The 16,606-nt window shown below is 42.9% G+C and overlaps 1 protein-coding gene across 1 annotated transcript in view; it reads left to right on the top strand.

Annotated features, from left to right (window-relative positions):
- Positions 1 to 16,606, top strand: part of trpc5a (transient receptor potential cation channel, subfamily C, member 5a) — a 106,928-nt gene that overhangs the window by 72,644 nt on the left and 17,678 nt on the right. Inside the window, exons 9-13 of the mRNA XM_071459415.1 lie at positions 3,271 to 3,408; positions 4,892 to 5,090; positions 7,517 to 7,656; positions 12,029 to 12,229; positions 13,677 to 13,798. Of these exons, the coding sequence (XP_071315516.1) occupies positions 3,271 to 3,408; positions 4,892 to 5,090; positions 7,517 to 7,656; positions 12,029 to 12,229; positions 13,677 to 13,798 (800 nt within the window). The remainder of the gene's footprint in view (positions 1 to 3,270; positions 3,409 to 4,891; positions 5,091 to 7,516; positions 7,657 to 12,028; positions 12,230 to 13,676; positions 13,799 to 16,606) is intronic.

Genomic DNA, 16,606 nt, shown 5'->3' with positions numbered 1-16,606 from the left:
GGAGGGTGTCGAAGGAGAAAAGGAATCAGAGAGGAGAAAGAAGGAGAGGGGAAGAAAAATGAAAAGAGGAGCAATGAAAAAAGGATTAGTGGTTGCAAGGAGAGAAAGAGAAGGAAGTGGAGGAGGAGGAGAAAAAAGAAGAGGAGCATTGACAATGAAGAGGATTAGTGACAGGAGATATAGAAGAGGGGATGAGGAGGAGGAGGAGAAAAGAGAGCAAAAAATAAATTATAAAAGAGGAGAAAGAAAATGAGGGATGGAAAGAAGAGGAGAGAGGAGAAAAAAGAAGAGGAGCATTGAAGATGAAGACGATGAGTGACAGGAGAGAAGAGGAGGAAAAAAGGTATGAATAAGAGAAGAGGAGGAAAGAGGGAAAAGGAAGAGGATGAGAAGGAGGAGAGCAGAGGGGGAGGAAACGATGAGGGAAAGTAAAGAGGAGGAGGAAGAGGGAGCAGCCTCCTTGGTTTGACTTCTAACACTTTATCTCTTTCCTCACCTCTTTTTGCTTTTTTTTTTGCTTTTATCGTTTCATCTATATAATTAAATCTTCTCATTGTCAAATATCCTCACACACACACACACACACACACACACACACACACACGTACATTCCTACCTTAACAACAGTGGACTGTCAGACCAGGCCAACCAAGTGGGGACCAGTGTCTTTCATTCAACTGTATTGTTTTTTAACACTGAAACATTTGGCTTTGACAAATATTCTGAAAATTATCATGTATTGTAACATAAAAAAAAATCTCTGTGGATGGGGCACAGATGGTCCAGGTACAGAAAACAGGAAGGATTTGAACCATGATGACCTGTAGAATCGTGGCAGCGGCAGTCGTACCGGACTTTGCAGTTGAGGTTGTGGATCGGTCACAGTTTGGTTAGGTTCCGGCACAAAAACAAGGGTTTAGCTTTAGGGTCAGGTTTAGGAAAAGATCAAGGTTTGGGTTGAAATAAGTACTCTGTTAAGGTTAGAGGACTGTCATCGTCATGGTTACGGTTATAAACATACAAGTAAGATTGTTGAACAGTCATGACTAAAACGCTATCAGCTTAAAACGAGAAACCAACGCAGACTTGATCGACCCAACTTCCTCCTTTGCTCCCGCCATAATCGCTCCAGCCTCTAGAGGTCGTCTGAAAACGAAACATAATCATGGGACTGAAAAGGCTGCTGACACAGAGGACCTGTGGGGCTGGTTTTTCAGAGGTGGACAGTCTCAAAAAACTGTTGTCTTGAACGTACTCCGTTTAATACCTGGTTACCAACTGGCAGGAATACCAATGAGAACATGCCACATACCCACGAGACTTCCTGTCTCTGCTCCGGGGCTCGCTGCACCCCCTGCACCATGGGTAGCACCTGTGACATTTAGCGTGTTGTTTTCAGAAGCCATGATGGCGGAAAATCAGATTTACAGCCCGACAGAGAGCCGAGGATCGGTGATGGACTGTCCAAATAAAAAGGATCAATTATTTATGAAACAAGCCCACACTTTTAAGAAAACAAGGAAGTGTGGAAATCTGCAGCCGCCACCAAATGTTCAGCTGTCGGGAAAACAGCCGAGCGCCATGTGTGATTGACAGTTTCAGTTGCCGACCTGAGTAGATTTGGCAGTTTGCCTCTTTCAGCTTTTAGCTAAATGTTTGGTTGGTAACATTTGTTGCGTCCTTGTGTGAAGGTGGGTGTGCAAAATTGAGCTGGATGTTTATTTCCCCCATTTATGTGATGGGTTGGGGTTTTTTTCTAAAGGTAAAATGTACTTTTTTACATTCTCTCTCTTCCAGTGATAGATAACCCACTGTCTCCCAAACCTTTTTAGAGTATGAGACTTATTTACAACCCTGGGATTATAACCAAGAGCAATCACCCTAAAAGAGACATGAGGAAAGAGGGAATCAGGGAACTAAAGAAGGATGGGAGGACAGAGGGGAGAAGTAAAGAAAGGAGAAAAAAAGGAGGGAAGGGAAATAAGGCAGAAAAAGACAGATTTGGCAAGAGAGCGGGAGATTAAATGCTTTGTGGCTGTTTCTGACTCAGAGGACGGTGGAGAGAGAGAAGACAGGAGGGAACAGGGAGGACGGCAGGAAAGAAGAAACGGGATGACACAATGGGGAAGAAGAAAGGGAGAGAAAAGAAAGACGGAAAGAAAGGAGGGCTCAGCTGGTTCTTGGTGACTCAGAGGGCAGCTGAAGGGCTGACAGGGACAAACAGCCTCTGGTGTAATGCCAGCAGTATTAGTGGATGAGCTGTAATGAGATGTAAATGTGAACAGACCTGTCAGGGCAGGAAGACCTGAACTCAGGTTTGTCACTGCAGATAAAACTTCCACCAAACGACCTGTTTTTAGGTTTGTTGGAAAAATAAAGCTTAGCTCCGATGAAGCCTCTCAAAGCAGGTTGAACAGAAACAAGATGCTACACGTTAGCTGTGTCCTGATTCAGAGGCTGCGTTTGAGACTGACAAAGACCGACTAGCGATGCTGCCTTCTTTCCAACGGGCGGATGCTTCGCTTCTTGTTTGTTTTACGAATTCAAAGTTTTCTTTACCTCAAATCTTTTTATGCAAAAAAAAAAAAAATCAATTTGTAATAGAGAATAAAAAAAAAACAAAACATGGATATTATTAGAATTTCATGGCGAGTGCCATGAAACTAACTTACTAAGTAACTAACAAAAACACAATATAAGACAAATGATGTGATAATATGTGAGCAATTAGATAATTCAATTTATTATACAGCTCGTCAAACATGCAGAGTGCGAACAGGCACAAGAACAAGCAGTTAAAACAGGAAATAACATTGAAAAAGCTGAAAACATCAGTTAAGTAACGTGAGGAAATATAAGTGAAGTGTTCTCAGTTTGCCTTGAGAGACTAAGTTAATGAATTATTGTAAAAACATTTCAGTCATTTAATTGTGTAAATAAACAGCGGGAAGAGGTTTGTGCTCCTCAGTCCTGACAAACAGTCCCATCACATGGAGGATTGAGACTAGAGGAGGTTCTTCAGATCCACTAAATGATCAGTTTATTTCATGTCTGAGAAGTCTGATGTTACAGATGATGTATGATTTAAAACAGCCTCTGTCACACAGCAGGTGATTAACGGTTTAAAAAACAAAGTCACTTTGTGGTTTCAGGTCTTTCTGCTCCTTTTTATTCCTGTTGGTAAAAGTTTTACCCTCATTTGTTTCAAGAAAAGGACAAACTCTCTTTCTCTCTCTCTCTCTCTCTCTCTCTCTCCTTCCCTCTCTCCAGTTTGTGGCCCAGCCGAACTGCCAGCAGCTGCTCGCCACACTGTGGTACGACGGCTTCCCGGGCTGGAGGAGACGACACTGGGTGGTCAAACTGGTCACCTGCTTCATCATCGGACTCCTGTTTCCTGTCTTCTCTCTGGTATGAATAAAATTAATTCTGGGGAATATATGTGAGAAGAAGGTAGAAGGAAGGGTGGAAGAGAAGGAAGAAAGGAATGAAGGGAAAGGAAAAACGAGGATGAAGGAAGGAAGGAAGGAAGGAAGCAACTAAACTGCTGTTTCTTGCTCAAAGTAAATTTGTTGCCGGGGAGCAATTAAGCAAAACTCTGTTTATTGGCTGTTTCCTGTTGCTGGGAAACATGAGCATGACAACACTCGACCTAAAAACAAACAGTGAGAGGAGCGAGTGAAGGAAGAGAGATTAGGTTTAATTACGACAAGAAACCTGAACCTGTTCTGAGGTCAGGTCCAGTCAACATCAGCTGCTTGTGATAATAAATCATCAAACTTCATCATTTGTTGTCTGTGAATCAGAAGAAAAACTTTTAATAACAAAAATGTGAAACATAAAATTGTAAGATGTCACAGGACATGTGAGAAAGGTCCAGCTGCAGAGAGACTAGCATCGTCCCTGTGAGGTCGTCTGTTACGACAACACAAGATTATGTTAAAACCTTTAAATTTTCTAGATTATAAACTTTATTTAAATTGTATTTGACAGATCAGTTAAAAAGTCAAATCTATATTGTGTATTTTCTTCTCTTTTATGTATTTATAAGATAAACCTTGCATACAAGGTTTATCTTGTGTGCAAGGGTAGATAAACCTTGAAGGCACCTCTGTGGTGCGTTCAAGGACTCAAATTACTGAAATAATCCAGACTGAGGAGAGAGAGCACATAACGAGACAAAGTAATCAGGTTAGTTTTACTCCGACTTAAATCTAAAGTGTTTCCACTCCAATAATTAGAGTATTAATGTGATGAAGTTCTTCATATTTTAACAAGGTAAGTAAACACATCTGTCGATCTGTCTCTTTCCATCGGCCTCGTTCCTCCTGACTTTGTTTCTCTGCTGTTCAGCTCCATTGAAAGCCTCGCTGGCGTGACTCAGAGTAAGTTGAGGTTGCCAGCAGCGAGTAGATGAGCGGAACAAGTAAACAAGCATCATAACAGCAATAACACTGGCAATAACAATAACAATAACAGCCCCGAAAGACGAGGCAGCGCAACAATGCGCGGTGATGAGAGGCTGAGGACGAACGCAATCAACGCGATGTACAACCTCGTTCTCTTCTCTCTCCTTCATGGTGTGTTCAGACGCTGAAGGACGGGGGAGTACACGAGAATCATTAGCACAAGAGATGATGTAACAGCCACATCAACAAGTCTCTGACACAGTTTTCAAGAATCCACTCACAGTTCTTCTTCATCTTCTTTGTTTTTCTAGTTTTTCATCCATTCGTCCTCTTTTGTCGCATTTTTTTCTCTTCACACCTCTTTTGCATTTTAAAGGGAAGTTACTCCAGATCATTTCAGGACCAACCAGTTAATCTTCATCTCCATCTCTCTTTTCCTTTCTTCCTCCGTTTAACTCCTGTCTCTCCCTCCTCCTCCTCCTCAGATCTACCTGTTGGCTCCAAAGAGCGCTCTGGGACGCTTCATCAAGAAGCCCTTCATCAAGTTCATCTGTCACACGGCGTCCTACCTGACCTTCCTCTTCCTCCTGCTGCTGGCCTCGCAGCACATCGCCCGGACCAACCTCCACATGCAGGGACCCCCACCCACCATCGTGGAGTGGATGATCCTCCCATGGGTGCTGGGTACGACATGATTTGATCCATATTCTGTATATTTTGTTTGTTCGAGGCACTTTCCATACAAAAAAAAAAAATATACCAACAAACTGCAGCTGCTGGAAACATCTGGATGAGATGTCATCTTGTCTACGTTTAGCCCAGCGACATCTGTGACCTCAGCACAAGTCAGAAACATATTTTTCACAGTTCTCCAGCTGTGGGTGTCATCTTGAAATGAATTTTTTTTTTTATCCTCCGTCAGCCAAGAAAACTAAAAACATGTCACTAAACATTTTCACAGACTGTGCTTCACCCTCTGCTCCTCTTCATCACTGTCTGTGCAGATCGTAGACGTCTGTGGGATCAAAAAAGATCATTTGAAGATGCACTTTGCAGCTAAAAAAACGGGTACAAATACTGTTTTGGTTTTTCCCCAAATGATCATGACCATACAGAGTGCTGAGGTCACAGATGGAGCTACATTAATCAAAATTAGAGACTGGCCTCTGCAGAAAGACGATTGGTCGATTGTGTAAATGGCTCAAAAGTAGCTGCAGCTGCAACAATTAGCCGAAGGACAATTAAATGATTATTTAAGTCGGTGTGAAGATGTGGAGCTTTTCCTCACAAGCCAAGCTTCACACACACATCACAATGGATCCAAAGAGAGAAAAACCACAATCTAAAGAGAGACGGGAAATGAAAATTACACAACAGTGCAGAGCACATGAAGGCAACAGACACCTGCAGACACTTCGGAGGAAACACATCAAGGCCAGTATGTAAGTAAAGAAGCTGTCTGAAGCCAGGGGTGTGGTTTCTCCTCATCTCCGTCATCATGAGTCCCACAGTGTAACAGGAGTTCAATTAGTGAAGAAATATTAGATAGAAGAAGAACGTGTGGCAGGATGGAAGTCCAGCACTCACCAAAGTTAGTCCTCAGATCATTTGAATATCTACTTTAATAAATGACTCATCTTCAACATTATAAGTAGACATCTAACAGATATCTCCACATTTACATGTACCAAAGACTTGAATGAGTCACTGTCCAGGAAGCAGCCGCACTGTCTCCAATAAAAAAAAAAAAAAAACTGCCAGATTTAGATTTAATGGAAAAAAACTTCTTATCTGTCTCTTCTTTAACTTTGATTGCTGATCATCTAGAGGCTTTCAAAGAAGAGTGTAAGTGTGGGTGTACGCCTGGATGTGGGGGTGGGTGTGTGTGTGTGTGTGTGTGTGTGTGTGGTCGGGCGCTCACGAGTGTGTTGGTGGGTGGGTGGGTGTGAAAATGAGTGATTACATCTCCATATTCTCTCTCAGAGCTGACACCAATCATTTCCAAATCAAAACCATAATCACTTGGAAAAATACAAAACCATCTGTTCTCCTTCATCGTCTCTTCCTCCTCCTTTAGAAACATTTTCTTTTCATAGAAGAAGAAACAAGGTTCACTATCAGCTGGTCGTAATGTTGGTAATAAAATTACAGTAAATTCTACGTTAGCTTATTTTTTTTTAGGTTGAGATCAAAGGCTCTGCTGAATGCTGAAGAATAAATGAGAAGTTGTTGTAAAAGCTCAGATTTTAGTTTTGTCTGTTTGGAAAAAGTGAAATTTTCTTTCTGATTATTAGCAGTAATAAATAAATCACATGTTGATCATAGAAACTCAAAGTTGTGATTGTGTAACTGTTGCTTTGGAAATTCACATCATATTAACTTTAAAGGAGCTATTTGTAAGTTTTGCTATTGCTACATAGCCTACGTTAGCGTAACAGCTAACAGTTACCAGTCTTGCCAAGAGCTTCAGCCATCGTTGCATTTGCAAGACAAGAGGTTACAGTATACGTCCTCTGAGCAGCTGCTGCTTCAGACTGGACGCTGCACGGAGCTAGCTGGTTAGCATGCTAACTCCAGAAGAAGAAAAATGATGGAAAGCAAAACAAAAGAGCTGTTTTCCACCTCTGGAGACAGCTGTTGATGCTGAACTCACAACATTTCTTCTAGGCTGGTGAGTAAACAGCTGCTAATGCTAACGTTAGCTATGTATCAATAGCAGAACTTTCAAATAGCGTCTTTAACATAACTTTAAGTGTCAGGTTTATGGTTTATATCAGATTTTTATTTATATATTCACTTGTTTTTGTTTTAACGTAATGATAAACATGAAAAGTGGATGTGCTAAGGAGACTAGATGAAAAATAGAAAATGACTTGTGAATCATGTAGAACTGAACCTGACTTTGTGTCTGCTCTCTGTTTACCTCCCCGAGGCTGCTGCTGCTGCCAAAACAAAGCATCCCACAAAAGTTTGGTCACAGAGCAGAAACACAGCAAACACAAACCACTGATGGATGACGTTAATGTACTCATATATGCATGAAGTGTGTGTGTGTGTGTGTGTGCGTGCATGTAAGTAACCAGCAGTTTGTGTATGTGTGTGTGTTTCAGGGTTCATCTGGGCAGAGATTAAAGAGATGTGGGATGGGGGATTCACAGAGTACATCCACGACTGGTGGAACCTGATGGACTTCGCCATGAACTCCCTTTACCTGGCCACCATATCACTGAAGATAGTGGCCTACGTTAAGGTAAAGATGTGTGTGTGTGTGTGTGTGTGTGTGTGTGTGTGTGTGTGCGCGCTTTAAATGAAATGACTGTTGGGAAACTACAGAATGACACTGTATGTTGGTGCAGCTGGAAGCACTAACATGCAGCTGGACGTAACAGTGCACCAGCGAAGGGAGAGGAAGACACTAACAAGTAAACATGGATGTAATGCAAATGTTTATGAGGAAGGAAAAGCAGGTGAGAAGCTGAATGTAAATATAACATTTGTTTGTTTACAAAAAAACTCCACAGAACAAGTTTAAAGGTCCTACATTTATTGGCTGTCAGTTTTCTGAGTGATCAAATAAAAATATAGTACCGTATTTTCCGGACTATAAGGCGCACTTGAAAGCCTTTAATTTCCTCAAAAAACGACAGTGCGCCTTATAATCCGGAGCGCCTTAAATATGGATTCATTCTGGTTGTGCTTACTGACCTCGAAGCGATTTTGTGGTACATGGCGCTCACGGCGCTCTGTCAAAATGTTTTAGTATGACTTTGGTAAACTACAAAGCTGCACCGCTTGCAGCATTACGGCTATCGTAGTCAGGAGCGTCGTGGAGTAATACATACTGTGCTTCACCATAATATTACAGTGTGTGAGTTATTGTGAATACGCTAACGTTTGATTTAGCGGTATCAGACTGTGTTTTTTTTTACGTGTTACAACTGAACAAGGTTGGGAGATATTGTGAATACGCTCATTAACGTTTGAACAATGTTGAAAGTTATTGTGAACGCGTTTAATAGAGTTTGACTTATCTGACTGTTTTGTTTCGCTTAATGCACCTTATAGTCCGGTGCGCTTTATATATGAAAAAAGTTCGAAAATAGACCATTCATTGACAGTGCGCCTTATAATCCAGTGCGCCCTATAGTGCGGAAAATACGGTAGATTTCAGGTAAACACGCAGAAAAATCAAATCCTGCAAGGTTGGATGGTGGGTCCAGGTGGGCGGGGCTTAGAGAGAGATGACTGTTTTGTTGTGACATCACAAAGTTCCAGAAGTCCTGACAGCTGGTTTTAAGGTTCAGTTTCTGAATACAGGCTGTGTGCATTTCTCTGTGGACTGAGGCTTTGATACTTTCACAGTATTAATATAGAACCTAGACCTGCTTTATAATCACAAACACATGGACATCTGCCTTTAGACTGTATGGGACCTTTAAAAAGAAGGAGAGAGCTGAACAATGTGACGTTGAAACCTAACTGTCCTCCACTGTCATGTTAAAGGTTACCTGTGCAGGTTGTGACGACTAGTGGTGCTCTTATCCTCATGCACAAAGGCTCACATGCATGTAAGCCTGCAGGTCATGTGATACACGGTCCTGCGCTTGTTTTCAGGCTCCTTCAAACCACCAGCAAGCAAACATGTACGGAAAAAATGTGGGTTTAAGGTTCTTCCATAACTCTTCAAGAGTAGAGACAGTGAATGTAAACACAATACACATACATGATAGTTTATTACAAAATTCTCCACAGGGCGCCTTTAAGTAAATGGTGTTTTTAGGATGTGTTTGACAGTACTCAGTACTGATGAGCAGCATTTCCTCAGACGTTAGCTCATTAGCAATATCACAGCACCTCAGTGTGGCTCTTATGTCATGGCTACTTACCGCAGGCGAAAAGAGAAGCTGTTCAAATCATCATTCATTTTTTATCAGTGAGGGCTCAAAATGTACCCGCCTTGTTTGTATGAGAATTTGCAAACATCTGCATGTATGAATTTCATCATCTGCCCCTGAGGTTCTGTAGCACTGTGCACGTTGACTGCACAGGTGTGAACATCCAGTGAAGAGCAAACAGAAACACGTCCACAGTGAGCGTCCATTTATTTAGAGTTGCCGTACCATGAGGTACAGATGGATGAGAAATTAGAGGAGAAATCATCATTTATTCAGTTTTTCCTTTTCTCTATCACCCATCTCAGCTTTCACTGGTATCTGTGTTGTTAATATGACCTGTAAACATCAGCTGTGACCATGAGCTTCACCCCGATGCCCAAAATCATTGTCTCACTTCCACAGCTCAGCTTTCAGTTTCAGTTATACTTTGTGTAGCTGCACACTCTGCATGCAAACAAGATTCTGTCTATTTATTAAGCGCAAATGGTGAAATCACACACACACACACACACACACAGACACACACACACACACACCAGACGGCCGGGCAATCTGCAGCAGCTGTGAGTCACCGATGGTGGCGAGTGGCCCTCCTACACAGGTCCTGCACACACAGCTTCATAAACACACACACGTATAGATAAAGATATAAAATGTGCACATACACACAACTCCATATACATGCATACATTAGCACAAGTCTACACACAAATACAAGGATGCACACACACACACACACACACACACACACACACACACACATACTGGAAGCAGCTGTGGGCAAAGTATATTTTACTTTTCTTATCTTTTTTTTCCTTAAATATTTATTAACATTTGAAAATCCTGTGGTGAACTTGCAAAATTTTGCTTTGTCATTCTGTGTGTGTGTGTGTGTGTGTGTGTGAGTGTGTGTGAGTGAGAGAGAGACAGACACAGACAGACAGACAGACAGACAGACGGAGTGCATCTGAGAGAAAGTGCAAGAGAGTCTATAAATTAATGAGTGTGCATCTGTGTGCATATCTCTGTTTCCGGCTGCCCCCAGTGTGTGTGTGTGTGTGTGTGTGTGTGTGTGTGTGTGTGTGGATGGTGAATACTAATAGAGGCAGAGTTAACAAGACAGAAGTCCTGTGGAAGTCTAATGGCTGAATCTAGAATGAGGAGGAAGCCAAGCATGAGACAACCAAGGGAGATGTGCAGAGAGATGGAGAGAGAGAGAGAGAAATGAGTGAAGCCAAAAAAAAAAAAAAAAGTCACAGAGACAGCTGGAAAAGAGGAGGGAGATGAGAGATGAGTGGATAAAGTAGGGGAGAAAGAGAGATTTGCAGAGAAAACAGACGATATGGATGTGACCTTTACAGAAATGATTCTGTAAACTGTTTTCTGATCTGCCATCGCTGCAGTTCAGTCGTTAGGGTTCCAGAAAGGTCCTGGTTCTGGTTAAAAGAATACAGTGTTGTAGGAGATGGGACTCGAGATCCAACCCGACCTTTAGTCCCATAAAGACTTGTCCACACTGACTCTGAGCTCTGAGCGACACTGTGGATCTTCAGCTTGGTCATTATTTGTATGACAGGTGCAACAAAGCACACGTCTGACCCAACCATGTCCATCAGGGAGGCAGGGGGAGGCAGGGGGATGCAGGGGGGTCCAGGGGGGTGCAGGGGGGTGCAGGGGGATGCAGGGTGATGCAGGGTGAGGCAGGGTGAGGCAGGGTGAGGCAGGGGGAGGCAGGGGGAGGCAGGGGGGTGCAGGGTGAGGCAGGTGGATGCAGGGTGATGCAGGGTGAGGCAGGGTGAGGCAGGGGGAGGCAGGGGGAGGCAGGTGGATGCAGGGGGATGCAGGGGGATGCAGGGTGAGGCATGGGGAGGCAGGGTGAGGCAGGGGGAGGCAGGGGGATGCAGGGTGAGGCAGGGGGAGGCAGGGTGATGCTCAGGGCCTACGGTGCCAAATCCTCATCACGTTTTCCACAATGTTTCTCACTGTTTCGACGTCACCTTGTTGCACCACCTGGAGGATCGGCCCCACCAGATCTTCATGTCGATACAGTCGATTCCTGATGTTTGCAGAACAGTAGTGAAAATAAATGTGCATTCAATTTAGATTTTCTTTTGCTGATTTTCTGGAAATTCAGTTAAAATTTGAATCTTGATAGACATTTGGACAAACAACAAATGCATTCTGGGAAAAGCATTTGGCTCAGTTTAGGGCAAAGAGTAGAAACAGGTGCAAACTGCTAGCCTCGCTGCATTAAACGTAACAGCTCCAGAACAGTCTCTTTTGCACATATTAGAAAATGCTTTCCTTCTCTTTTTGTTGGGGGCCGTCAGTTTTCTCCTGGATTTGATCTTTGTGCTAAGCTAGCTATGCTTACATGTCCCAGTCTGATCGCTGTAGGGAATGCACAGAGATAAAACTGATATCAGTGTCCTCATCTAACTCCTGGTGAGACGGAAAACAAGCGTGAATGTCAGAGAGCGTGTCTCATTGTGATGCAGAGAAACACTGAGAGCCACAGTGAATCTCAAACTGGCTCAGCTTGTGTGTGTGAAAGTGTATTTTTCATTGATAAAGTCTTTTATCAGCTTCTCTGACTCTATCTCTTATGTCTGCTCGTAATAAACTCTCTAAACTCATTTTTTTCTTTCTCTCTCTCTTCTTATCTCCTCCACTTCCTCCTCATCCTACCCCCATCTGTCCTCCTCTGTGTCTCTCTCCTTCCTCCAGTATAACTCCTCTCGTCCCAGAGAGGAGTGGGAGATGTGGCACCCGACGCTGATAGCTGAGGCTCTGTTCGCCATCGCCAACATCTTCAGCTCGCTCAGACTCATCTCCCTCTTCACTGCAAACTCCCACCTCGGGCCACTGCAGATCTCACTGGGCAGGATGCTGCTGGACATCCTCAAGTTCCTCTTCATTTACTGTCTGGTAAGACCTTTCTGTCCCTGCCTACGTGCAACCATCACTTTATTCCACTATCTATTGTTATATATATTATCCTGGTTTAAAGTGTTTGCTCTGCTACTTGTAGAGCTACTAGATTAAAGTGTTGATCAGAGTTCTGACATGTTCAAGATAAAAGTTTGTTAGTTGCTCTTTAAATTGTGTCACATTTTGTTCTGGATTGGACAAACAATATAACTTCTACAGAAATGTTATCAGTTTTGCATGCGGACAGCTGCTTGTGTTTGAAACTTAAGTATATGGTTTTACTTTTAGGTAAGCTAACTGAACTTTGCTGTTTTTCCTCTTTGCTAACTACTCTTTTGTATGTTTAGCCTGTACGGTGGCCATTTCAGGACAAATCAGATTCACATTGTCAAGACTTAGCTCAGCTTTCATCAGTTTGAGTGCAGTGTTAGCACTAATGCATGTTAGCATTAGGTTAACTTTCAGCAGTTTGCAAGATAACATATACATTAGCAATTACTGGAGGATGCTAGCATGCTAAACCTTTGCCTTTGCTTACTATAGTTTTCAGTTTCATGCATCATGCTAACATTTAGAATGACGTTTGGTATGTTAGCATGCTAAATGTTAGCATTTAAGTATGATTTAAAATTTTGATTACCAAAAGTCAGAGGATTGTGTTGGGAACATACATTAGCAAAATAAAACTTCTGGCCCAACACGTGTCTGAGTCTTCGGCCCAAATCTGGTCCATGTATTTGCACATCTGGGCAGAGTCCAGCTGTTACCCTCTGGTACTGACTGACAGCCGGACCAGTTTCTCTGTTCCAAATGTGGAAGTGGCATCTTACAGTCATGCTGTATAAGAGGCCAGAAGAAAAAAGTACAGGCTGCATTTACTTTGCTCTTTGGGACATGTTGTGACAACAGTCTTTTTCGCCTCATACAGTTTACAGCACAGATACAGCAGAGACAGGTGCAACAGTACGTCCCCGGTTAGGTGCACATCCTTCCTGCTTCCTTATAAGGAGTTTTGATCCCTCTTCACTCACCCCACCATGATGAAAGCGAGCAAATCTTCGTCATGCTGTACCCTTGATTGTTGGTAGTAGGACATGATTATTTCATTGCGTTCAGATCTCATTAATTTCACCTCAGGGGAGCTCCTAACCTACAACACGATCCACTTGTGAATTGTTTAGCTCCCTGAAGTCCTAAAATCAATCCCAGTGAGCCGCTGCTTCATGCTCGCTTTACGTAACTCTGGTGTCCTGGTTCAGAAGAAAGCTGTGTGCAGGAGCCGACGGTCTGAAACATTAGGTCCAGAATCACCAAACAGCTTCATTTCAACGGGAAAAAAGCTGCTTCAGAATCGATCTGAGCTCTAGAATATGAACATGTTAGTATGAGAATTTCAGGATGGATTAAATGAAGTGTGTGTGTTTTGTTTCTGTTTCCTGTGCAGGTCCTGCTGGCATTTGCTAACGGTCTGAACCAGTTGTATTTCTACTACGAGACCAAGGCGTCAGAGGAACCCAACAACTGCAAGGGCATCCGCTGCGAGAGGCAGAACAACGCCTTCTCAACGTGAGTAGCATCCCCAACGCCCACCTCACGTCTGTGTGTGTGTGTTCACGGATCTGTGAAGGGGTGACACTGAAAAATAGGTGAAACTGCAGCGGCCTGATATACAAACGTGCTGTTTGAGTGCAGCACACACTGCAGACACACTTTACAGGTACAGAAATGTTAATCCTGTTGTCGTCGGACGGATCTGTGTTTTTCTGCTCCTGCTCAGGACAAATGAAATGAATAATTCAGATTATTTTAATCCTGAAATAGAACATTAGATCTGCAGCTGATGAATTTAGTATGTATGTGTTTCTTCTTTTTGTTAAGTCTTTATATCATAACAGCTTTATTTGTATGTTAAATAATGTAACTCTGAGCGTATTTACAGTTTTCCATCTCTCAACAGTACAATAGAAGCAGCTTTATTTAGCCGCGTGGCTGCAGGGATGTTGGCTGCTCCACCATTTTGGTCGACAGTGATATAAAATCAATATCTCAACAGCTATTAGATGCATTGAGATGATTCTTTGTGCAGACATCCATGGTTCCCAGAGGATGAACCCTACATGTTTTGGTGGTTCTCTGACTTTTCATGTGGTGCCACCATCAGTATCTCTCAACTGTGGACCACCATGGAGTTTGGTACAGACGTCACGTCCTCCTCGACTTTTTCTGACTCATCTGGCGTCACTGGTTTCAACTCGTCCTGCTACAGAATAAATGATATTTTCAGCTTTTAGCTTCAGCTGCACTTTGTTTTCAGTGCTAAAGGTCAGTTTGTCTCTGGATGATTAAAAAAAAAAAAAAAAAAAAAAAAGTTCTTACACACATCACACTGAGAATCAAATCCTGTCCAAGTACAGTGTGTGTGTGTGTGTGGGGAGGTGCTGCATTGACCATAACTCAAACCTTCACACACACATATTCATGGATCCTGCTCTTAAGCACCGTTGCAGCAGATAATGATATGGAAATGATTTTTGCTGTGGAGTGGGAGCTCGGCTCGTTCAGTCGACGTGAAGAATATTAATGTGTTGTTTTTTCTGCTGTGAAGCCGCAGATTCGCAAACGTGGAAACCAGGGTTGAGCTCATTGAGAGGCCGAGTTTGAATTATGGCTCCTGTGTCAGCTCTGCAACACACACACACACACACACACACACAGTGCGGATCCAGTGTATCTTTGCTGAGGGAGGCAGAGCGGGAGCCAAGCCCAGTCAGTGGCCAAGTATTGATGAGGCGCGTGGTTTGTTTTAGATGATGGCTGTATTGATTTGCGATCGATTCCATTCCGGTGAGGATCTTGGGACGATGATGGAACCGTGAGGAGCCGAGAGGATGAAACGACAGATCAAACCTGCCACTTCAAACTGAGTCTGTGGTGACTGAAGGGAAAGAGTTTGTATTTATATGCAGAAAATATATTCAACATTTTTTCAGGCAGGTTCACATAAGACTCTTGTAAGAAAGTGCAGAGACGTTGCAGAAGTACGTTTCCAGTGTTCTGCTTGTAACACACAGTTTGAGGTTGAAGTGTTTCTCTCTGGTCTGTTTCTGCAGCACAGATTCATCAGGAGTTAATTTCCTCTCAAACAGAAACTCAGCACTTAAAGGACTCACGAACTTCAACAAGAACAATATGTGACGCTGTGAAGTGTTGAATATAAAACACTTTATATTAAGCAGCAGGTACACTCACAGTTATGCACATGCATTTGCAGCTCATGCAAATACGTTTCATAAAGGTTTAGCAAAATGTTTCAGTAGTTTTCTCCTCAGTATTTGTGACAGTAAATCATGATGCAGGTGTTTAAGCTCAGCTCAGGTCAGAGAAAGGTTTTTGTTTGGGTTAAATATTAAAAAGTCGGTGCTGACCTGTCTCTAAAAACAAGAACCAGCACATGAAAACCTTGACTTGAATAAAGAAAGGTCTCTCAGCGGCTGTCGGCTCTGACATGTTGCTGGTGGATCAGAGTCTGCAGGAAACAAATCAGCCTCATGCTGGAGCTAAATGAGCGAGCAGATCGCCACGGCGACGGCTGAGATGATGCATTACACAAACGCAGCGATCGCAGCCCCGCAGGCAGCAGCATGCATCAGCATTCATGAGGTTACAATGCTGCGTGTGTGTGTGTTTGCATCCTGCTTGTTCACGTTATAATTCACACTTATCAACATTTGAGTTATTTCACAGGATCATTTCCTGTTTCTGCTCAGGTGTCTCTCATCTCCACTCGTCTGCACTTCACACACACTCATCACCATTAATGTGTTTGATCGTTGTGTGCCATGCTGCATGAGCGCACGTGTGTGTGTGTGTGTGTGTGTGTGTGTGTGTGTGTGTGTGTCTGTCTCACTCTCTTCCTCACTCTACCTTTTCTTTGCCATCACACAAATATTGCTTTACTATATTTTCACCACACACGACACTCTCTCAACTCGTTAAACACATAAATGAACGTTTCCTCATTACATTAAAAGAAAAACATAATCTGATCTCAGCTGTTTCCTGCTTCCTGTTGCAGTTTAGTTGAACATGAACGTGACTTCCTGTGTAAACTGAAGCCAGATGTTGTGTTTTCTGTGTGTAGTTCCTGCTGTTAGTCTCTGATCTGGTCCTCTGTCAGCGTCAGTCGTCATAATCACAGCAGGCTGCAGTGATTCAACTGTACAGTAGTGCCAAGACCACACACACACACACACACACACACACACACACACACATTCTTAAATATTCATAAGCAAGATAAGCAGTATAGGCTGGAATGATTTAATTGTCCACTGTCAAGCTGCCAAGTCCAAACACACAAACACACAAATGTCA

The sequence above is a fragment of the Trachinotus anak genome, unplaced genomic scaffold (genome assembly GCF_046630095.1).
Source record: "Trachinotus anak isolate AG129_WGS33_773 ecotype Australia unplaced genomic scaffold, CSIRO_AGI_Tana_v1 ptg000023l, whole genome shotgun sequence".
NCBI classification, from domain to species: Eukaryota; Metazoa; Chordata; class Actinopteri; order Carangiformes; family Carangidae; genus Trachinotus; species Trachinotus anak.
Note: the sequence above shows the minus strand (reverse complement) of the source record. Positions and strands in the feature narration are given on the sequence as shown.